The sequence below is a fragment of the Hoplias malabaricus genome, chromosome 9, assembly GCF_029633855.1.
Source record: "Hoplias malabaricus isolate fHopMal1 chromosome 9, fHopMal1.hap1, whole genome shotgun sequence".
NCBI lineage: Eukaryota > Metazoa > Chordata > Actinopteri > Characiformes > Erythrinidae > Hoplias > Hoplias malabaricus.
This window is the reverse complement of record NC_089808.1, coordinates 10,827,265-10,848,396: the sequence shown is the minus strand read 5'-3', so window position 1 is coordinate 10,848,396 and position 21,132 is coordinate 10,827,265. Positions and strand designations below refer to the sequence as shown.

At 41.1% G+C, this 21,132-nt stretch overlaps 2 protein-coding genes across 2 annotated transcripts in view; one reads left to right on the top strand and one right to left on the bottom strand.

The window, feature by feature from the left end:
- The first annotated feature begins 56 nt into the window (after positions 1 to 56).
- Positions 57 to 12,759, top strand: LOC136707082 (tripartite motif-containing protein 16-like). The gene is made up of 8 exons (XM_066680963.1): positions 57 to 80; positions 1,276 to 1,861; positions 2,950 to 3,045; positions 3,244 to 3,477; positions 3,565 to 3,700; positions 5,206 to 5,262; positions 6,050 to 6,566; positions 12,738 to 12,759. The coding sequence occupies exons 2-8, from the start codon at positions 1,280 to 1,282 to the stop codon at positions 12,757 to 12,759; spliced, it is 1,644 nt and encodes a 547-aa protein (XP_066537060.1). The 5' UTR covers positions 57 to 80; positions 1,276 to 1,279.
- Positions 8,196 to 21,132, bottom strand: part of LOC136707296 (uncharacterized) — a 26,562-nt gene continuing 13,625 nt past the window's right edge. The window contains exons 2-8 of the mRNA XM_066681281.1: positions 15,350 to 15,515; positions 13,226 to 14,165; positions 13,057 to 13,131; positions 12,919 to 12,960; positions 10,377 to 11,137; positions 9,948 to 10,087; positions 8,196 to 9,679 (exon numbers count right to left, since the gene is read on the bottom strand). Coding sequence (XP_066537378.1) covers positions 13,465 to 14,165; positions 15,350 to 15,515 — 867 coding nt within the window. The 3' untranslated portion in view covers positions 8,196 to 9,679; positions 9,948 to 10,087; positions 10,377 to 11,137; ... (1 more) ...; positions 13,057 to 13,131; positions 13,226 to 13,464. The remainder of the gene's footprint in view (positions 9,680 to 9,947; positions 10,088 to 10,376; positions 11,138 to 12,918; positions 12,961 to 13,056; positions 13,132 to 13,225; positions 14,166 to 15,349; positions 15,516 to 21,132) is intronic.

The window sequence follows — 21,132 nt, the reverse complement described above, 5'->3', positions numbered from 1 at the left end:
ACATGTGAGTCTTTAAACAAAGGCAAATGAATTATGGGAGTTGTGGTTGTCTGAGGCAGGAGGGAGACTGGCCAAATTATGTAAGTAGGGACTATTTTTTTATATAAATGTTCCTCTCTTGCCAAATTATCAAATAAAGTGAAGAGAAATTGTAGAGGAAATGTGAAGTGTGATTTGTAAATGTTGTTAATCTTACAACATAGAGATACTATCAATGTAAAATTGTCCTGACAGGAATCTGAGGTTCTACATTCAAAAATGTAAGTTTGAAACAGACAGGACGGTGGCTCTGCAGGAAGTGTCACTATCACATAGCTCCAGGGTCCTGGGGTTGTGGGTTTGAGACCTGCTCTGGGTGCCTCTCTGTGAGGAGTTTGGTGTGTTCTGATACACCTATATATAAAGATATTTTTTCCTATAAAGCAGTAGGTGAGAGTGAGTTTGAAGAACAAATTTCTTTTGATTCTTCTTGATCGCATGAATGGAGGCCCTGGAGGGGGCGCCAGTCCTTCACAGGGCAACACACACACATATAGTCACTTTTTTGAGTCGCCAATCCACCTACCAACGTGTGTTTTTGGACTGTGGGAGGAAACCGGAGCACCCGGAGGAAACCCACGCAGACACTGGGAGAACACACCAACCCCTCACAGACAGTCACCTGGAGCGAGAATCGAACCCACAACCTCCAGGTCCCTGGAGCTGTGTGACTGCCACACTACCTGCTGCACCACCATGCCACCCTGGAGCAATATTTAAGCATAATTTAATATTTAATTATGAAACAAAATTATTTGGAATCATTTTGTTTTTACACTGACTTTCTCTTGTAAAGTTACTATTTTGGAGAGTTTTGGAGATCTTTGACAATGACAATTTGTAAAATATTTATAAGTACAAATAATATGTGGCCACATATAACTAAGGCAATCAGAACGGGCTCCCAGTGCTGGGTAATGTAATGTAATTCACTTGTTCCCCAATTATTACTAAGTCATGGCTATGATTTAGACATCAGACCTGGATTCATAACAGAGGCTAGGAACCTGTTTCCATAGATTAATAAGTTCTGGTCTTGGATTATTGTTGTTAAGAAGGGATGTTTCCAGTGGGCCAGGTGAATTGAATCCATCAGACGCACCTATTTGCATATAGCTTTACCTTTCGTTTTTGAGAAAATGAAAGCGGAGAAACCTGATTTTCCTGGACACCTTACAGTAGCCCTACAATTCTCAGTCTGTGCTGGTGTTTCTGTTACTCTGTGTCTAACTACAGTAAAATGGCAGAAGGCAGTGTATTGGACCAGGATCAGTTCATCTGTCCAGTCTGTCTGGATGCTCTGAAGGATCCAGTGACCATTACCTGTGGACACAGTTTCTGTTTGCTGTGTATTAATGGCTGCTGGGATCAGGAGGATCAGAAGGGAATCTACAGCTGCCCTCAGTGCAGACACTCCTTCACTGTTAGACCTGTTGTACACAAGAACGTGATGATCGCTGAGATGATGGAGAAGCTGAAGTTAGGGATAGCTGCTCCTCCTGCTAACACTGACACTGGACCTGGAGATGTGGAGTGTGATTTCTGCATTGGAAAAAAGCGTAAAGCCTGCAGTTCGTGTCTGGTTTGTCTGGCCTCTTACTGTGAAAGTCACCTCCAGCCTCACTATGAATCTCCAGCCTTTAAGAAGCACAAGCTGGTTAAAGCCTCCAGAAGACTCCAGGAACAGGTCTGCTCTCAGCATGAGAAACTGCTGGAAGTTTACTGTCTCACTGATCAGCAGTGTATCTGCATGCTGTGTACCATGGATGAACATAAAGGGCATAGATTCGTAGCAGCTGCAGCAGAAAGAGCAGTGAAGCAGGTAAAGACATAATACAAAATGCAGGGGTGCAACCTATGTCTTCATGCTTGTTACAAACGTAGCTTTCTTGTATATAATTGGGGAATATAATCAGGAATCTAACTTGACACTGTATTGTAACACTGAAGAATTTTATTTCTCTGGTCACCTCATGTAGAAATACCACAATACTGCTTTAATATAATGCTTTGTCTTTACCTAAGGCACAGTATTTGGATAGCTATATCCAGGAGGTCATTATAAATGTCTTCTTTAATAAAATATGTTGCCTCTACAGTGACTGAACAATCAACTCTGGTCATAGACCAATACACTGTCATTTAATCTGCCCTCTAATATATTTTGAAGAGAGAAGACCAGCTTTATCATTACTGATATAAAATTCTATACATTTTTCACTCTCACAATAATTTGTTTCAGACTTCAGAAATGTGCAGCAGATTCAGAATAAAGAGTATTATGAAGTTAATGATCAGAAGATCGCTAGCTGCTCCAATGATCCATATAGGGATATGCTCTAAATTAATCAGTGCACTATTCACTATGTAATGCACTAAATAGTGAGGAACATAGGGAATAGGGTAGGGAGCCATTTGGAACACACCTCAGGTTACTAATGAGGAAAGCACGTTTGGTGAGCCCTCCCAGAACCTACTGAGAATGAACTGTAAGCTCTGCAGCTCAAAAAACAGAACCTTAATGTAAGAGTCTATGAGAGCAGTGTGTTGAAATCACCTAAAAAGAGGGAGGAGTGTACAGAACAAAACACAATGCTGAGTGGACTGTGATACTCAGTGTACTATAGGGCAGAGCTTGGTTAATACTGTGGTAGAATGAGAGAGAAAACATGTCCTTCCTTTCTCTTTTGGAGGTGTGTCTCCCCATTACCCCAATGAATGAACCACAAATGCCCTCCTCCAAATACATAGTGCAGTTTCTGCAGTGGTGAACCTGGTGTAGCACAACAGTAGGGTCTGTAGAGCATCACAATAATTTTGAAGCTGTAATTTGAAGGTAAACTAACTTCCTAGTGTTCCATTAATACAGCAATAATATTAAATCTATGATTCAAGCCATTTTTTTTACAGAAGCAGTTAGTGGAAACACAGAGGAAATATCGTGAGATAATCCAGGAGAGAGAGAAGGAGCTTCTGGAGCTGAGGAAGACAATGAAATCTCACAAGGTGTGTTTGGAATAGAGGAGAAGAATAAGATCTGAATTCTAAAAGTATTCAGTTAGCATAAGGAACTTCTGACAGGCCAAAAGCATTCAAAAACATAGTTCATGATCTCAGCATCCCTCAAAGACAAGCAGTTTAATGAGATTTAATAGGAGACCTTGGTTTATCTAAGAGTTCCTCTCCATGTGTGTTCACTAACAGTGCTCTGCTCAGGCAGCAGTAGAGGACTGTGAGAGGATTTTCACAGAGCTGACCAGAGCCATTGAAAGAAAACGTTCTGAGGTGACAGAGTTAATCAGAGCTCAGGAGAAAGCTTCAGTGAGTCGAGTTGAAGAACATGTGAAGCTACTGAAGCAGGAGATTGCTGAACTGAAGAGGAGACATTCTGATATGGAGCAGCTTTCACACACAGAGGATGACATACATTTTCTGCAGGTAACAGAAATCTGAAAACCAAGACACAGTCCATCAGGTCAAGGTGTGGTGTTATTTTATTCTATCATGTCTTGTATTTCTGTGCAGAAATTCCAGCCTTTGTCAGCCCCTTCTGAGTATGGAGAATCAGTCAGTCCTTGCCTCTCATTTGTGGAGGTATCAAATTATGTATGTCAGCTGAGGGACGAACTGGAAAAATGCTGTAACAATCAACTATACACAGGTGTTAACTTGTCAACCATGTCAGACAGTGTCATCATCTGGTAACCACCCAAAGCTGTTTCTCAAAGTAGCCATACAATGCTGAATTGGCTGAATTTGAATTTTGGTTTTTAGGGGTCCCTTTGTTTGAGCACTACACATTTATTTCTATCCATCAGTTTCTATTCTGCCAATGGAATGCCATTGGCCAATAGCTTTTGCAATGTAATAATTCTTCCAATATACCTCAACAATTATATATTAGGATAAGGATGTAAATTTATTACAAAAATAATTTAGATCGAGCAGCACGGTGGCGCAGCAGGTAGTGTCGCAGTCACACAGCTCCAGGGACCTGGAGGTTGTGGGTTCAAGGCCCGCTCCGGCTGACTGTCTGTGAGGAGTTAGGTGTGTTCTCCCTGTGTCCGCGTGGGTTTCCTCCAGGTGCTCCGGTTTACTCCCATAGTCCAAAAACACACGTTGGTAGGTGGATTGCCGTAGGTGTGAGTGTGTGTCGCCCTTTGAAGTGCTGGCGTCCCATCCAGGGTGTATTCCCACCGCAACCCTGAATTGGATAAGCACTTACAGACAATGAATGAATGAATGAATGAATTTAGATCGAGCTCCTTGAGTGGTCTTACAGTTCACACACATATGGCCGACAAACTCATTCATTCATTATATGTAACCGCATATCCAGTTCAGGGTCATGGTGGGTCCGGAGCCTACCTGGAATCACTGGGAGCGAAAGGCAGGAACACACCCTGAATGGGGCACCAGTCCACTAGTAATGTTAGTTAGTGAGAATAAAATTAAAATAATATTGCGTGAGTTTTACACTCTTAAAAATAAAAGTGCTACAAATGGTTCTTTGAGCGATAAATTGGTTCTATAAAGAACACATCACACATCCTTTAAACAAACATGCTTCTTTATGGGACCAAAGGTGGTCTTTGTATGGCATTGCTCATAGCCGTGGAGTTAAATGGTTAAAAACATGGTGTTACACACTGAAATATCGTGAGGCTAGACCAGCTACAAGTGAAGTGGCCACTCTATCTCTGACAGAGAAAATCAAGCAAAAACCAAAACAACGAAAATACAGTAGTGAGTACCTATGGCTAGAGTTCATATTCACTGAAAAAGAAATGAACAACTACCGCTGTTTTGTCGAATGACGCTTTGAAGCCAAAGCAGTGACGTTGCCACTCAGAGACTAAACGCAGAGTGTGCATCGAAACCAGAAATGGTTACGTTGCTTTGTTGTGCTGTATTTGGTCCGCGGTTATTATGACTATTAAAATAATTACTGTTAATCCAGCCCTGTGAAGGACTGGCGTCCCCTCCAGGGTGTATTCCCGCCTTGCGCCCGATGATTCCAGGTAGGCTCTGGACCCCCCGCAACCCTAAATTGGATAAGCGGTTACAGATAATGGATGGATGTTAATCCATTGTGTCGTGTTTAATTTGAACTAAATTATTAACTATCTTGGGTATATTAAAACATGTTCATTTGTGTTCCCACAGTGAAGAACGGTTCGGTATCTGTTCCTGAACCAGTGCACAGAGAAGAGTTTCTACAATGTAAGTTTGTCCCAGTAAAGGATGTAACTGTTTATGTAACTAACTTTGTTTGCACTGAACTCTGCTTGTGATAACAGACTAATGAAACACAAATCAGAGAATTTAAGTCTTTTAGTGTGGTGTCTTTATACCAGGGGATCCAAAATGCTGGAACCACATACCTTACAATACCCCACAGGCATTTTTGATGGACTGGATGGAGGTGGTGGTGGTGAGAGTGTGGCGTTGTCTTTATATTTTGCTGTTGTTGTGGGAAATTATTTTCTGCATTACAGCCACAACATACACAAGTATTACTGGCACGTGAACTCTCCACCAGTGTGAGGACTGAGCGTAGTGTTGTGTGTGCAAGTGACAAGCACAGTATTTTTGTGCTCCAGTCTGTTTTCAAGAGTCATTTTGATGCCAAAACTCATGGAGGTGTTCATGGAGAACTCACTGACTTTGAGTTCTTGTGCAAAACCTTGCTTGTGTTCAGATGTATGTGTGTGCTGGTGTGTACACTGTGTGTTGACGCTTTTCAGTGCACTGTCACTACCATAACTCCTCAGAACAGTGGTGAACACACCACCATCACCAGCTGGTTAAGGGCTGTCACTAAGAAGGGCAGTAGAGCAGTGCCTCCCATGTAAAAAAGAAAAAAGGAACCTGAGCGAGCAGTGTAAATCTGAGCAAGGACATGTTTATATTGCAGGAGAGGAATGGACCAGAGCTGACGAGGTCCATTGAGAGGTAGGCAACAGAGATTTTCTTTCTTAACTGCAGTGTTTTGTTTTGTCTCCATCAGATTCCTGCGAACTCACACTGGATCACAGTACAGCAAATAAACACCTTCGTCTGTCTGATTGGAACAAAATGGTGACCTGCATTAAAAACGCCCAGCTGTATCCTGATCATCCGGAGAGGTTTGATTATTTTTACCAGGTGCTGTGTCGAGAGAGCTTGAGTGGACGCTGTTACTGGGAGGTGGAATGGAGCGGGAGTTATGGGGCCTTCATAGCAGTGGCATATAAAAGCATCAGCAGGAAGGGGAAAGGCATGGATGGTTTCTTCGGATCCAACGATCAGTCGTGGAGGCTGATGTGCTCTCCATCCGGTTTCACGTTCTCACACAACAACAAAGAGACTAAAATCCACAGTATTCCCACTTCCTCTAGGGTCGGAGTATATGTGGATCACAAGGCTGGAGTTCTGTCCTTCTATAATGTGTCTGATACAATGACTCTCCTCCACAGAGTCCAGACCACGTTCACTCAGCAGCTCTACGCTGGGTTTGGTCTTTATTTAGGATCAACAGTGAGACTGTCCAATTTAATTCAATATTAAGTTCTGAGAATCATATCAAAGCGTTTAAAGTTTCAATAAAACCTAAAAGGAGGATATGCTGTAATGTTTGTGGTAGACAAAATAAGTATAAGTGTTAAGAATTGAAATAACATTGTAACTGACCATTTTCAATCAGAAAGTAGTTTATTAACCTTAAGGTAGGGTGACCAGATCTGAGATGGGGGGGGGGGGGGTGATGAGGTCACGCCCCTCGCTGCCGTTGTATGCTTAGCTGAACCTATGTGTGCTTTTAGGTCCTTTACACCATTATTTGCTACATAAAACATGGGAATTTATTTTTTAATTCATCCAAGGACTTACATGAGCTTTGCCAGACGTAAACAAGGACTACTGACGTGCAGACTGACCAATTAAATGTTTACAGAGAAGGTTATCGACCAATAACGGTAGCTCTACAGTCAGACCGTCCAATCCGAAGATTTTAGGCCACTTAACCACGCCCCCTTCTCACTCAAGCGAACCAATCGGAGTAGGGGAGGGAGGGACTAGTTTGTGAACGAAACGCTTCTCGAAATTCTATGTAAGCGCTAGAAAAACAAAATCCCGGACGTTTGTGAAATTCTGGCCGGACATTTTTTAAGTATAAAAAAGACATATCCGGGTAAAAGAGAACGTCTGCTCACCCTAACTTAAGGTGGTCAACACACAATAGCACAGAGTACTATGTGAATGTAGACAAAGAAGATGTTTTCACAGAGAGTTTATAAAGGTAGTTTATACGTCATAAGCATAAGATAATCACTCTGCTTAGTTTCCTTAGAGACATCCCAGTTTGAGATACAAGATGAGGGACAGAATGTTTTGTTTTGATAAAGCACTAACCTCGATCTGACTTGACATACACTTAGCTTCTGAGTCAGTAGCGGTATTAAAATGGAAAGGCATCGGCATCTTAAATTCGTGTGACACTGGCACATGCCAGTGACATCGGCATCTATTTTTTTTTTTTTGGTGACATTGGCATTTGCCAGTGGAATCGATTTTTTTTTTTACAGTGGCATATGCCTCTGTTTTGCGAAAATGCCGATGACATTGACATCCGTTTTATGACACTAGCATATACTCCACTTCATTGTTGAACATCTGCCAGTAGACTAAGTTTAGCTAGCATTTGGATGTTTAAACTAGCTATATATTTAACTAGCACACGTATGCTACTAGCATGTAAACGGACCAAACAAGTGACATGCTACAAACATAGCATCCCTTATTCGCACACAGTCCACTGTCACTGTGTTCGTGTTCTATAAACTCCTCACAGGGATTGAACCCACAACCCCAGGACCCTGCAGCTGTGAGACAGCGACTCCACCTGTTGTGCATCACTTATTTTATTTTACTTATTGCATTTGCACTGTATCTGATGCGCTGAATCATGCTGAGGAATATAGCGTTACTGTGTGATGCAGGTGCAACAGTGTTATTGCAGGGGTTCTAGGACTGGGGGGACTGTGTTGGTTAGTGGTCATTTATACCATAGGACCTTAATTTCAGAGGAAGTGCGAGATAAGAACCAAGATCTTCACACAGTAATAAAAATAATAAAACACTGATTTATTGATAATAATAATCATGATAATAAATCATACAATTGTCTTAAATGTAAAACAGGAGATACAAGTTGTTAAAATAAAGAAAAGATAATGTGGACATGAGATAAAATAGCAACAGAAAACTGACAAAATAACAGTTTGAGGATTAACCTCCTCAGTCCCGAGAGAGGACACGTCAAAAACAAATGATGTTTTGCTAAGAAATATGTTTACTACAGCCATTTAAAAGTCACAGTACATTTTTTTTAATTGCATGCAGACTTTAAGATATTCAGTGTCCAGTATACTGGACATTTGGAATTAAGGGCATAGACTCCGCATGAGTTTGAAAATTTCAAATATTTATTACTACTAACACAGTATCCAAAGCAAGTGTATTTTCTATGTTGTTAGGGGAATCATGTAATACATTTTTACAGTAAAAATTACATACTAATATGGAAGTACATATAAACATTTTGCAGTAGATTTCCATTAGTTTAAAACAACTGAATTATCTTATTCATGTTCCTCATTTATCACTATTCAAGTCAACACATTAAACATCTTGCTTCTATTTTTTTCTTTAATTTCTCTTAGATTTATTTTCATATAATCCATGTAGTATGCACTAAATGTATTTCATAAAAATTTGTTAATAAAAATAGAATTACTAAAACCTCCGGTCAAAATATTCAGCATGTCAGTTTTGCTACATCCAAATTGTTGACAAAATGCAAATTGTTTCTCAATTTGTAGAACCTGTCCCTTGGGATCTGAGTAATGGCTGGAATTTGTACTACTCGTTTGTAACACAATCTAATGTGTGGTAAACGCAAGCATGTGTGATTTCAGACTGTGATGTTTTGAGCCCAGGCGGCACGGTGGTGCAGCAGGTAGTGTCGCAGTCACACAGCTCCGGGTGACTGTCTGTGAGGAGTTGGTGTGTTCTCCCCGTGTCTGCGTGGGTTTCCTCCGGGTGACTGTCTGTGAGGAGTTGGTGTGTTCACCCCGTGTCTGCGTGGGTTTCCTCCGGGTGACTGTCTGTGAGGAGTTGGTGTGTTCACCCCGTGTCTGCGTGGGTTCCCCCGGGTGCTCCGGTTTACTCCCACAGTCCAAAAACACATGTTGGTAGGTGGATTAGCGACTCAAACGTGTCCGTAGGTGTGAGTGAACGTGTGTGTCTGTGTTGCCCTGTGAAGGACTGGCGCCCCCTCCAGGGTGTATTCCCGCCTTGCGCCCAATGATTCCAGGTAGGCTCTGGACCCACCGCAACCCTGAATTGGATATGCGGTTACAGATAATGAATGAATGAATGTTTTGAGCCGTGTACCATTTTGCAAAGCTCGTATGTTAGTTTGGTCACTAACTAGACCCCAACATTCATCATCAAAGTACTGTTGAAAGTATTTCTGAGGTGTCCAGTGTTCTCTGTCTGCATCAGGTGTGTACTGTGGATCCACATATGCTGGAACATCAAAAGGTTTGAATGCTGCATGCTTGAATAAGAGCCGTGATTGTCCAGACTGTTCAGCTTCCTGTAAAATATTTCATAAGGACCACCTTAATTTAAAAACAATATTTACAATTACAAATATACAGTGTACATACCCATTTGTTTCTCATGCTTTAAGTGCAGTCTTAGGTTAAATAAAAATGTCCATTAAAATGTATTTTAGACCAGGCTTGGTAATCTGGAGCTGATACCCCCTACTACATAATATGCTTACAATTAACAAAATTGAACAATATTTAAAATTACAATGCCTTTTATTTTAACATTAAGCTAAGTTTTATTTAAGTTACCTCTTCCTTTTCATCTGGCATGTCCTCAGAATCACTGGAGTCCCTATCACTTTCCCTGTCCTGTGTATATTCATCCTCACTACTCTCAACACTGCAGTCACTATCATCTAGTAACTGAAGAACATCTTCTACTGTTAGGCCTAAACAGACATGAGAAGATAAGCATACCAGGAAATCTATGAACAATAATGTAATATCGATCATTAGATGCACGTACTCGCTATACATAGAATGTTAAAGTCAGCAACATTCCATAGACTAATTCCAAATGTCCATATAGCTGGACATAAATGTTTCGCTCGAAATTTGGGACTGTGAGAATAACTTTCCATTGTTGGTATAATTATTTTTCGTATCAGTATACGTCTAAAATAACATATGTACAAAGACTTTTCAGTTAACAATATGGAATAATGAAGAAAAACTTACGTTTTGTTCGGTCACAAAGGCGGGGTGCGTCTTTCTTAGGTGCTGCCATTTCCAGGACTATTTTCGACAACCAATCAAAAAAACCTAAACGTACTTGACCAACCAATAGAAAGCCGTAGTTGGGCAGAAACCCGTAAAAGTGGGGGGGTACGTTGAAAAACTTGCTGTCGAGTTAAAAAAGCCAGAAAAAAAATGTCCAGCATACTGGACGTTTGGAATGAGGAGGTTAAACAAGACGTCAATGACTTTTAAAAAAGAAAAATGTAAGTATTAAAAATCATATTAATAATAATGACCTTAAATTAATGAATATATAACAGTAAATTCCACTGATGACGTGTGTGTCTTAAATCCACAGCAGAACACACCAACGTCCAAATTAATAAAGAAAGAAATGAATATGACACATAAGATACTAACAAAACAATATAATAAAACTAATACAAGTGAAACTAAATAAACAGAAAACTAAAGAAAATTAATAAAAATACTGCGGCTAATTCTAATAATCATTATAATAAAATAATAAAAAACAAATGAATTCAATACAAAATATTTAAGATTAATAAGAAGAAAAATACAAGATAAAAAAAATTAACAAAAATAAAAAATAATGTGGCGGCATGGTGTCGTAGCAGTTATCGCTGTCACACAGCTCCAGGGTCCTGGGCTGAGTCTGCGCCTCGGGTCACTCTCCATGATGGGTGTGGGGTCTTCTCCCTGTGTCTGCGTGGGTTTCCTCTGGGTGCTCTGGGTTCCTTCTGCAATAAAAAACACTTATTCTTAGTAAACTGGTGGTGAGAAATGATCCACAGGTGTGTGTGTGTGTGTGTGTGAGTGACTGGGTGTGTGAAACTGTCCACAGGTATGTGTGTGAGTGACTGGGTGAGTGTGTGAAACTGTCTACATGTGAGTGTGTGAGTGAGTGAAACTGTCTACATGTGAGTGTGTGAAACTGTCCACAGTTGTGTGCGTGAGTGACAGGGTGAGTGTGTGAAACAGTCTAAAGGTGTGTGTGTGAGTGACAGGGTGAGTGTGTGAAACTGTCCACAGGTGTGTGTGTGAGTGACAGGGTGAGTGTGTGAAGCTGTCTACAGGTGTGTGTGTGAGTGACAGGGTGAGTGAGTGAAACTGTCCACAGGTGTGTGTGAGTGACAGGGTGAGTGTGTAAAACTGTCTACAGGTGTGTGTGTGTGAGTGACAGGGTGAGTGTGTGAAACTGTCCACAGTTGTGTGTGTGAGTGACAGGGTGAGTGTGTGAAACTGTCTACAGGTGTGTGTGTGTGAGTTACAGGGTGAGTGTGTGAAACTGTCTACAGGTGTGTGTGTGTGAGTGACAGGGTGAGTGTGTGAAACTGTCCACAGGTGTGTGTGTGTGTGTGTGTGTGTGAGTGACAGGGTGAGTGTGTGAAACTGTCCACAGGTGTGTGTGTGTGAGTGACAGGGTGAGTGTGTGAAACTGTCTACAGGTTTGTGTGTGAGTGACAGGGTGAGTGTGTGAAACTGTCCACAGGTATGTGTGTGTGTGATGGATGTTACGCTGTGCTGTATATGTGTGTTTTCTCTCTCTCTCTCTCTGTAAATTTATAGGTTCTGCAATCTGTTCCAGTCCATGTTTGTTCACCCGTCTAGAGTTCATTCCATATTCCAGTTAGTGTATTTGTTCGTCGTCCTGAGGTCCACCATGTGTTGCGTCTGTCACCATTTCCGTCTACGTCATCTCGACGGGAATCATAAATACGTCTCTGTGTATGCTGTTAGAAAGCTTTGTTTTGTGCTGTGATTTGTGTTGTGTATATTGAATTCTGTTTACCTGGTTTTGACTTTGTTACATTCCCACTTCGACTACGAGTTTGTTTTTGCCCCTTTTTGATTACTGACGCTAGATCTATCTTTTGTAAAATATTGTAAACACTGTGTATATATTTCACCAGAGTAGGGTTGGCTGCCGTTTGTTTTGGGAGTGGGTTTTGTGTTTGTTTTTGTGTATAGACAGGGAGGTGTCGTCTTTAAGGTGTTGTCTTTTGTTTCCTTTTGTTTACACTTAGGTAAGTTAGAGTTCTTTGTGGGTCAGTTAGGAGGGGTGTTTGTTTGTTGTTTTTGTCGGCTAAAGGCCATCCTGAAGTTCACTGGTGTTTGGTTTCATTGTACATATCACATTTACAATATATATTCTATTCATTATCCATTCTGTGTTTCCGTTTGTGTCCTTTTGTTCATCATTTACATCTCTGTTACAGTTATTCCCTTCACATATATTAATTCCAACACACACATGTTACGGCTCAACCCTAGACTGGGTCGTAACAGAATGTGGGGGCTCGTCTGGGATTTGAACCCGGGACCTCTTGTGTTGATCAGGTTGGTTCTGCAAAGTTTGTAACAAAACTTGATTTACTAAAAGGTTATTGGCAAGTGCCAATTACCTCTCGTGCTTCAGAGATCTCTGCCTTCGTCACTCCAGATACTTTTATGCAATACACAGTCATGGCCTTTGGACTTGAATTGTGTATTGGGTGATGTACCTAACTGTGCGGCTTACCTAGATGATGTTGTGGTATATACTGACACATGGGACCAGCACCTGGAAATTTTAGAATCAGTTTTCACTCGTCTACATATTGCTTCTCTTGTTCTGAATTTAGAAAAATGTGAATTTGGTAGAGGAGTTGTTTCTTACCTTGGGAAAATAGTAGGTCAGTGTCAAGTGAAGCCATTAGATGCCAAGGTGCAAGCGTTAATGCTTTCCCAGTTCCTAAGACAAGGCGTGAACTAAGACGTTTCTTAGGTATGGCTGGATATTATAGATGTTTTTGTAAGAATTTCTCGGTTTTAGTGTTGCCGCTTACCAATCTTCTGAAACAGAATGTCCCTTTTGTTTGGTCCTCTGAGTGTGTGATGTCCTGTGATGAATGGTGTCCTGTCCAAAGTGTGTGTGCGTCTTGTGTCCAATGATTTCAGGTAAGCTCTGGCCCCACCGTGACCTGAAAAAAGAATAAAGTCATTAATAATAATAATAATAATAATAATAATAATAATAATAATGAGGAAAGTTAAACTAGTAACAGTAAAGTATATTATAAAACTATTATGAATAATATTGAAAGAGAAGAGGCCAGTTTAAATCCCCTGAGGGATCCAGAACCACAGCGAGGCCGTTCAGTGCCTGACGGAAAGAATCGGGCACATCTATCACCCCGTCCGGACGTAGCGCCGGCTCTCCAAACCACCTCTCCTCATCGGACTCGGTCCGGATCCTTCTTCGAGGAGGTTCCTCCACATCGCGGTTCATCTCCGCGTCCTCTTCTTCCTCCACAACCTCGTCCCTCCTCCTTCGTCTCCTCATGCTCTGGTGCTGTTGAGCGATGGACTCTACTCCCTCTCTGGGTACGGACGGCAACATCCGCCAAGGAGACAGACTCCTCACTGACAAACTGTCAGCCTCCTCATCCTCGGACTGTCCATCGCTGTCTTCATCTTCTCCATCGTAGTGATCATCGCCGTCTTCCTGATCGCTAGACTCCTGGTCTTCATCTTCGTCATCGCTGTCCTCATCTTCATCATCTCCGTCGTAGTGATCATCGCCGTCTTCCTGATCGCTAGACTCCTGGTCTTCATCTTCATCATCTTCACCCTCATCCTCCGTCTCATGATGTCCTTCGTAGATCTCGTCGGAAATCCCACGCCGAAGGTCTTCATTCTCACTTCGCAGACGGGGGTGGGTCTGCAGGTGGAATGGCGCAGATGATGATGCTCCCTCGTGGTGGATCTGCTGATGGCGGAACAGACCTGTAAAGTTCACATAGGTTAATCTGAGGAGCCCTTTATAACATTGGGTACATTGCAACATTCAGTAGATAGGGAGAGAGATTAGTCTCAAAATACTTTACAAATGCATAAATGTTAATCCACAAATTAAACACAAATCACAAATATGTTTCACTGTTCATAAATGGAGCGGCACAGTGGTGCAGCAGGTAGGTGTCGCAGTCACACAGCTCCAGGGGTTGTGTGGAGGTTGTGGGTTCGATTCCCGCTCCGGGTGACTGTTTGTGAGGAGTTGGTGTATTCTCCCAGTGTCCGCGTGGGTTTTCTCCGGGTGCTCCGGTTTCCTCCCACAGTCTAATTACAAACGCAGCCTGATCCACAAATGTGGCCAGCAGGCGAACAAGCCACCGCTAGGGGGCACTGTTGTTTTCCCTAGTGTCTCAGGAGTGGCCTATTGCTCTCAGGGCCCCAGCAAAACAACCCCCTGTAGGCAGGACTGTGACTCCATTGGCTGCCGCAGTAAATGATAGACAGCTAACTCTGGCTGCTGATTGGCTCAATGAAAATGATGACCAATGAGAAGCGCATATTCTGTTTAGGAGCCGTGGGGTATCTGCCCCTCCCTCCGGCTGAGGGTGTCTGTCTGAAACAAATCACCCGTTTTAACAGTGCAATCGCAAAAATACGAGACACGTTAAAATGAGGGCAATTTCAAGCGTTCCCCAGTGATCGCCCTCCTAACTGTCTGTGATATGAAGCTGAATTCAGCGGCTTGAGGGCATTTTGTTCGAACTTCTACATTAAATATTGCGCAAATGCGTCTCCATTTGAGTGGTCCCCCCACGTCCTAAAACAACAGTGCCCCCTAGCGGTGGCTTGTTCGCCTGCTGGCCACATTTGTGGATCAGGCTGCGTTTGTGTTTGGAGCAGGTGAAATGCGAGAGGAAAGTCTCAAAATCCAAAAACCCGCGACAAATGCACGTCACGAAAAACACACGAGTGACTCGATTCACAAACGCAGATTCAACAGTTTACAAATACATTTTAAATTCGAGACTTCGACCTTACAAATATATTCAATGTAAATTTTAAACAAATGTATTTATTTTCACATATAATTGTGATATATGTATGAAACCCAAACACAACTGAGTTCATGCAGAATCAAAAGTAGCATATTTTTGTTTAAATATTGAGATACAGACATAAATATAAATATAACTCGGGCCGGACAGCTGCTCCCGGTCCAACGAGGAATCTTCGTCGCTCCAAACGTAGTCGCTCATGATGAAATACTCCAAAGTTTATCACTGAGTGAAAAAAGCGCTTTGTTTCGAACTGGTCGAGAACAAAACTGGCCCAAACTCCCTCCTCAGCGTTTAAATAACAACAATCTAACTGTCATCAGGCTGATCTGTGATGTCATCATACCTCGCTTATGGACGTCCCTGTAGTTCTGCACTGTACATCAGTCTGTAGTCCACTGGCCCCAAGCTCATATACAATACTGAAATAAAATACTGAAATAAATCTTTCCTAGCTGAGAAATGTGTCATTACCTTTTTAAAACGTTATTTATTCATTTGTTTGTGGTACAGTGAACATTGCTATACACAAATATGTGCTATTTAATTAAAAAAAACATGTATTTTAAAGGATATGTTTTACACTTACAATAAGAAACTGTCCCAAACTTGACATTAGTTCATTCGTCACTTTCTTGCTGGCCTTTTTATTCAGTTAAATATGTATTCTAGCCCCAAGAGTAATTTAGAAAATTAGCTATCGCTACGTTACTATTTACTTTATCTTATTGGCTAAATAATACTTTTTTTAAAATATCTCTTTCTGCTGACACTTACACAGATATTCAAAATTACACACTGTTGTAACTTAAATACCCCATTGATTTCTATTCAGTGTGAATATATTAGGCTGACCAGACGTCCTCTTTTACCCGGACATGTCCTCTTTTTTAGACGGGCGGAATTTCACAAACGTCCGGGATTTTGTTTTTCTAGAGCTTACATAGAACTTCGAGAAGTTTCGTTCACAAACTAGTCCCGCCCTCCCCTACTCCGTTTGGTTCACTTGAGTGAGAAGGGGGCGTGGTGAAGGAGCCTAAAATCTTCGGATTGGACGGTCTGACTGTAGAGCTACCGTTATTGGTCGATAACCTTCTCTGTAAACATTTAATTGGTCAGTCTGCACGTCAGTAGTCCTTGTTTACGTCAGGCAAAGCTCATGGACCTACCCTCATCTCGAGCAGCTATGTTGAAAAGTAAATGTAAGTTCTCGGATGAATTAAAAAAGAAATTCCCATGTTTTGTGTACTAAATAAAGGTGTAAAGGATCTAAAAGCACACATAGGTTCAGCTAAGCACACAACGGCAGCGAGGGGCGTAACCCCCCCCCCAGACGTGTCCTCTTTTTTACCATCTCAGATCCGATCACCGTAGAATATATGAACATGACTCAGTCTGAAGAGGCTAACACGAGGTGGGCACGGTGGTGCAGCAGGTAGGTGTCGCAGTTACACAGCTCAAGGGACCTGGAGGTTGTGGGTTCGTTTCCCGCTCCGGGTGACTGTCTGTGAGGAGTGTGGTGTTTTCTCCCTGTGTCTGCGTGGGTTTCCTCTTGGTGATTCTCTGTGAGGAGTGTGGTGTGTTCTCCCTGTGTCTGCGTGGGTTTCCTCCGGGTGACTGTCTGTGAGGAGTGTGGTGTGTTCTTCCTGTGTCCGCATGGGTTTTCTCCAGGTGCTCCAGTTTCTTCAAGTGTCCTTAGGTGTTTGCAACCGCAACCCTGAACTGGATAAGCGATTACAGATGATGATTGATTCATTCATTCATTATCTGTAACCACTTATCCAGTTCAGGGTCACGGTGGGTCCAGAGCCTACCTGGAATCATTGGGCGCAAGGCGGGAATACACCCTGGAGGGGGAGCCAGTCCTTCACAGGGCAACACAGACACACACACATTCACTCACACACTCACACCTACGGACACTTTTGAGTCGCCATGGCACCTACCAACGTGTGTTTTTGGACTGTGGGAGGAAACCGGAGCACCCGGAGGAAACCCACGCGAACACGGGGAGAACACACCAACTCCTCACAGACAGTCACCTGGAGCGGGAATCTACACTACCTGCTGCGCCACTGCGCCTTGATGATTGATTGACAATTCTAATACAAGGCAACAACAAAGGTGCACAGGACATTTAAGAGAAGAGGCTAAACAAGGTCCTAAATAAAATAATGATAATCGCTATGAAACACATTGATCTGAGAAAAATATATATTTCTAGATGAGATTTAGAGTAGTAACAGGTTGTATATAATTTGCTACACATACTTAAGTAATGTTTTGGTGGATATATGCTTTTCTGATTAATTTATTTCAATACATGTCCTACATCAATAATGCATATTAGTGGGTAATATGGATCATTTAAGTTTATAATTCATTTTAATTAATTAATTTTTGTTGTTTAAATCCACTGTTTTTTAGTGTGCTTCATTGAGATTGGCACAGCATTTTATTTTAGATTGTGACGATCCAATTTGAGAAGAGAAACAGGTGACAGATGCTAGACTTAAAAAAAAAAATTTAACTTAACACACACAATGTGGTAATAAACAAATATATGAGTATAGGCATCATCATTATTATCTTATTACCTGTCTGTGGTTAATAAATACAATGAATAATTTTGAGTGTCTCTAGCTGTGTGTGTATTTAGTAATTAGCATGAGCATTTCTTTAGATTATGTGAATTCTGTGTCTTTATAATAATAATAATAATCCTGTGGAAATTATACAGATTTCTTGTACCCAGGAGTAAAACTGATTAAACTGTTTGAACCATAAAAAGTAACACATGCAGAGCTGCAGGTAATCCTCCAGGGTCTTAAGGTCTTGGGTTCAATTTCCACTTCAGGTCACTGTTTGTGAGGAGTTTGCTGTGTTCTCCCTGTGTCGGCCTGGGTTTCCTCTGACTGCTTTGAGTCCAAATCCATCCAGCTGATGTTCGAAGCCATCTACAAACTTACACATTCAAAGAAATCAATATATAAAATATGTAGACCACTAACTATGTCACTTTTCAAACAAATATATAATTTATGTGTTTACTTTTATGTATATCAACATATATCACTTTAACTACTAGTGGAGCCAGAGAAACTAACTATCTCACACTTAGCACAGAGTAGGAAGGAAGGGCTCAACTTAAAGTTTAGATCCTCCTTGATATTCACAGAAGTCCACACCAAAATAAAAAAAGAACGAAAAATCAAGGATAGATTACCAAAAAACATTAACTTTAGTGCCCCAAACACACCGCCATATTAACAAAGCCTTACGCCTTAATGTCTAACGGGGAAAGATCCACTTGGTTCCACCAGAGGGCGATAAACACCTTTAAAATCCCATTTATCTCTAAAACCCTCAACAGCTTTTTAAACGTGAGAAAATGTTTTGTTGTGGGTGTAAAGAAATTTGATTAAATATACAGATATAAATTAAGGTCATGGATGAATATAAATGTCCATTGAATTGTAGGTAAATAATATAAAAGTCAAAAATCAGATTCACATTTGTTGTCAAATGGTTTTAAGCGAGTAAAAATCAGGTAAACCGTCATTACGTCAGGTGATTAATGTAATGAAGATGATGAACACGACAGAGGAAGTGTTGGTTTTCATGAGGTAATCATCAATTGAAGTGTGTTGGAAATAATTAGATTTACTCAAGTTAATAACATTTGTGTTAGAATTGGTGTTTTAAATGAATGGATGCAGCAACACATTGTTCACTGGTGAGTTTATACGGTTATATTTGTTGATTTTTAAAGCAGTTATGTCTAAGGGATAGAAGTTAATTTAATTCACATTCATTATTGCTTTTCAACTTTGACATTTTAACTTTGACTTTGACATAATTTTTCCAAGTTCTGAGTGTTTGAATGAATGTTATGGGGAACTTAGGGGACTTCTAACCTAAATGTTAGACTATTTGCTCATACAGTTTTACACAAAGTGGCGAACCTCATCCGTCACTTTCTTATTCACCTGTGGAAATTTCCGAGTTTTACACTGCCCCTCTGCCAATGTTTTTGTGGGCATCTAATTTTTTACAAAAAAAATTTACAAAAAAATTCTATAAAATTAATGTTTTGTAATAAAACCCAATTTTGTAAGAAGAGAGCTTACAAATCACCACATTCTGTTTTTATTTGAATTTTAACAACTGTTGCAACTGTTCTCGGATACAATTACTAATAATTAATTATTCATTTATTTATTAAAAAAACAAATTGTGTTTGTTCTGTGATAGGTCACATACAGTTCTAACAGTTCTCTTTGGGTAAGGCCTGAGGTCACTGTACCCACTTGTGCATGTAATGTCTGTGATGTTGTTCTGTAGCTCTTGACCAGAGGGGTCAGTATCTGCACGAAAAGACCTTCACACAAGCCTGTAAATAAACAAGTTCAACTTTGAGTATATAAATAAATAAACAAACAGGACACTTCCCTCCTCGAGCAAGGTTGTGTTTACTCTTCAGCTGCTCTTTTGCCTCAGTGAGCAAATGCTTGCTGTTCCGCTTCCCACATTTCCACAGGTAACATTCATGTGTAGGAGGCAAGAACAGACAAGCAGACACACACACACACACACACACATACACACAAACACACACAGAGAGAAGCTTTGGAAAACAACACAAACCACTTCAGCTCTGCCATAGCTCCACATTGCTTAGCATCTAAAAATCAGAAACTGATCCCAGGTCACGTTTCAGAAACGTGTCTCAAATACTAATGAGCTAACTACATACATTATTTACATTCAGCATCATCAGATGAATTTAATTTTAATTGACTGGTTTGGCCATTTTATACCTTTGGTTGGTGGCAATTGAAGATCAGCTTGCTAATGCCACTTTGCTAGCCTGTGAATTAGCTAACATTTTAGCATTAACTTAGTTGTTGTTGAGGAATAGCAGGATGTGGCTGATTTAAAAGAAAATGTAGGCAATTCTAGAGAACTACTGTTCTCACAGAAACATAATCCTCCTCTCCCCTTTGTGTTCATTCAGAAGCTCTGCATCTTTTAATGTGGAAGGTTATGGTTGAATAAGAAACTGACTGTTGCTTGTTCGTGGCTGAAGTTTAACTTGTCTGTAAATTGTATTCTGTGTTTGAATGACCACAGAAGCTCTTGTAATTTATGCTGTTTATATTTGAGCAGTGGGGCAGCACGGTGGTGCAGCAGGTAGTGTTTCACTCACACAGCTCCAGGGACCTCGAGGTTGTGGGTTTGATTCCCGCTCCGGGTGAGTGAGGAGTTGGTGTGTTCTCCCTTTGTCCGTGTGGGTTTCCTCCGGGTGCTCCAGTTTCCTCCCACGGTCCAAAAACACACGTTGGTAGGTTGGTAAGTGTCCGTAGGTGTGAGTGAACGTGTGAGTGTGTGTTGCCCCATGAAGGACTGGCGCCCCCTCCAGGGTGTATTCCTGCCTTGCGCTCAATGATTCCAGGTAGGCTCTGGACCCAAAATTGGTGAAAATCGCCTTTAATAACTGTCTAATTTGATTGGCTCAAGTGGCTGTTCAATATTGGTTAAGATGCTGCATACCACCTCAGAAGACAGCAGAACTCTTTAGACATTAGAGGGCAAGGCAGATACAGCCAGAGTTTAACATTGTGTACAGTGTAACATTGTGATTAATAATAATAATAATAATAAAAGTAGTATGTGCAGGTGCTTAGTACTATGAATAAGAACCTTTATATATTTTGCTTCTGAAGATGAATCTGTAATGTAGCTGAGTACACTGAAATACACCTCATTCTGTTCTTTCCCTCCTAGGATCAAGGGCCCAAATTTTAAAATCACTCGGGACAGTCATTACACAATAGGACCATTTTATTGTCTTTCATATCTCAGAACCATGCAATAAACTTCATGGCTAAACATTTGGCCTC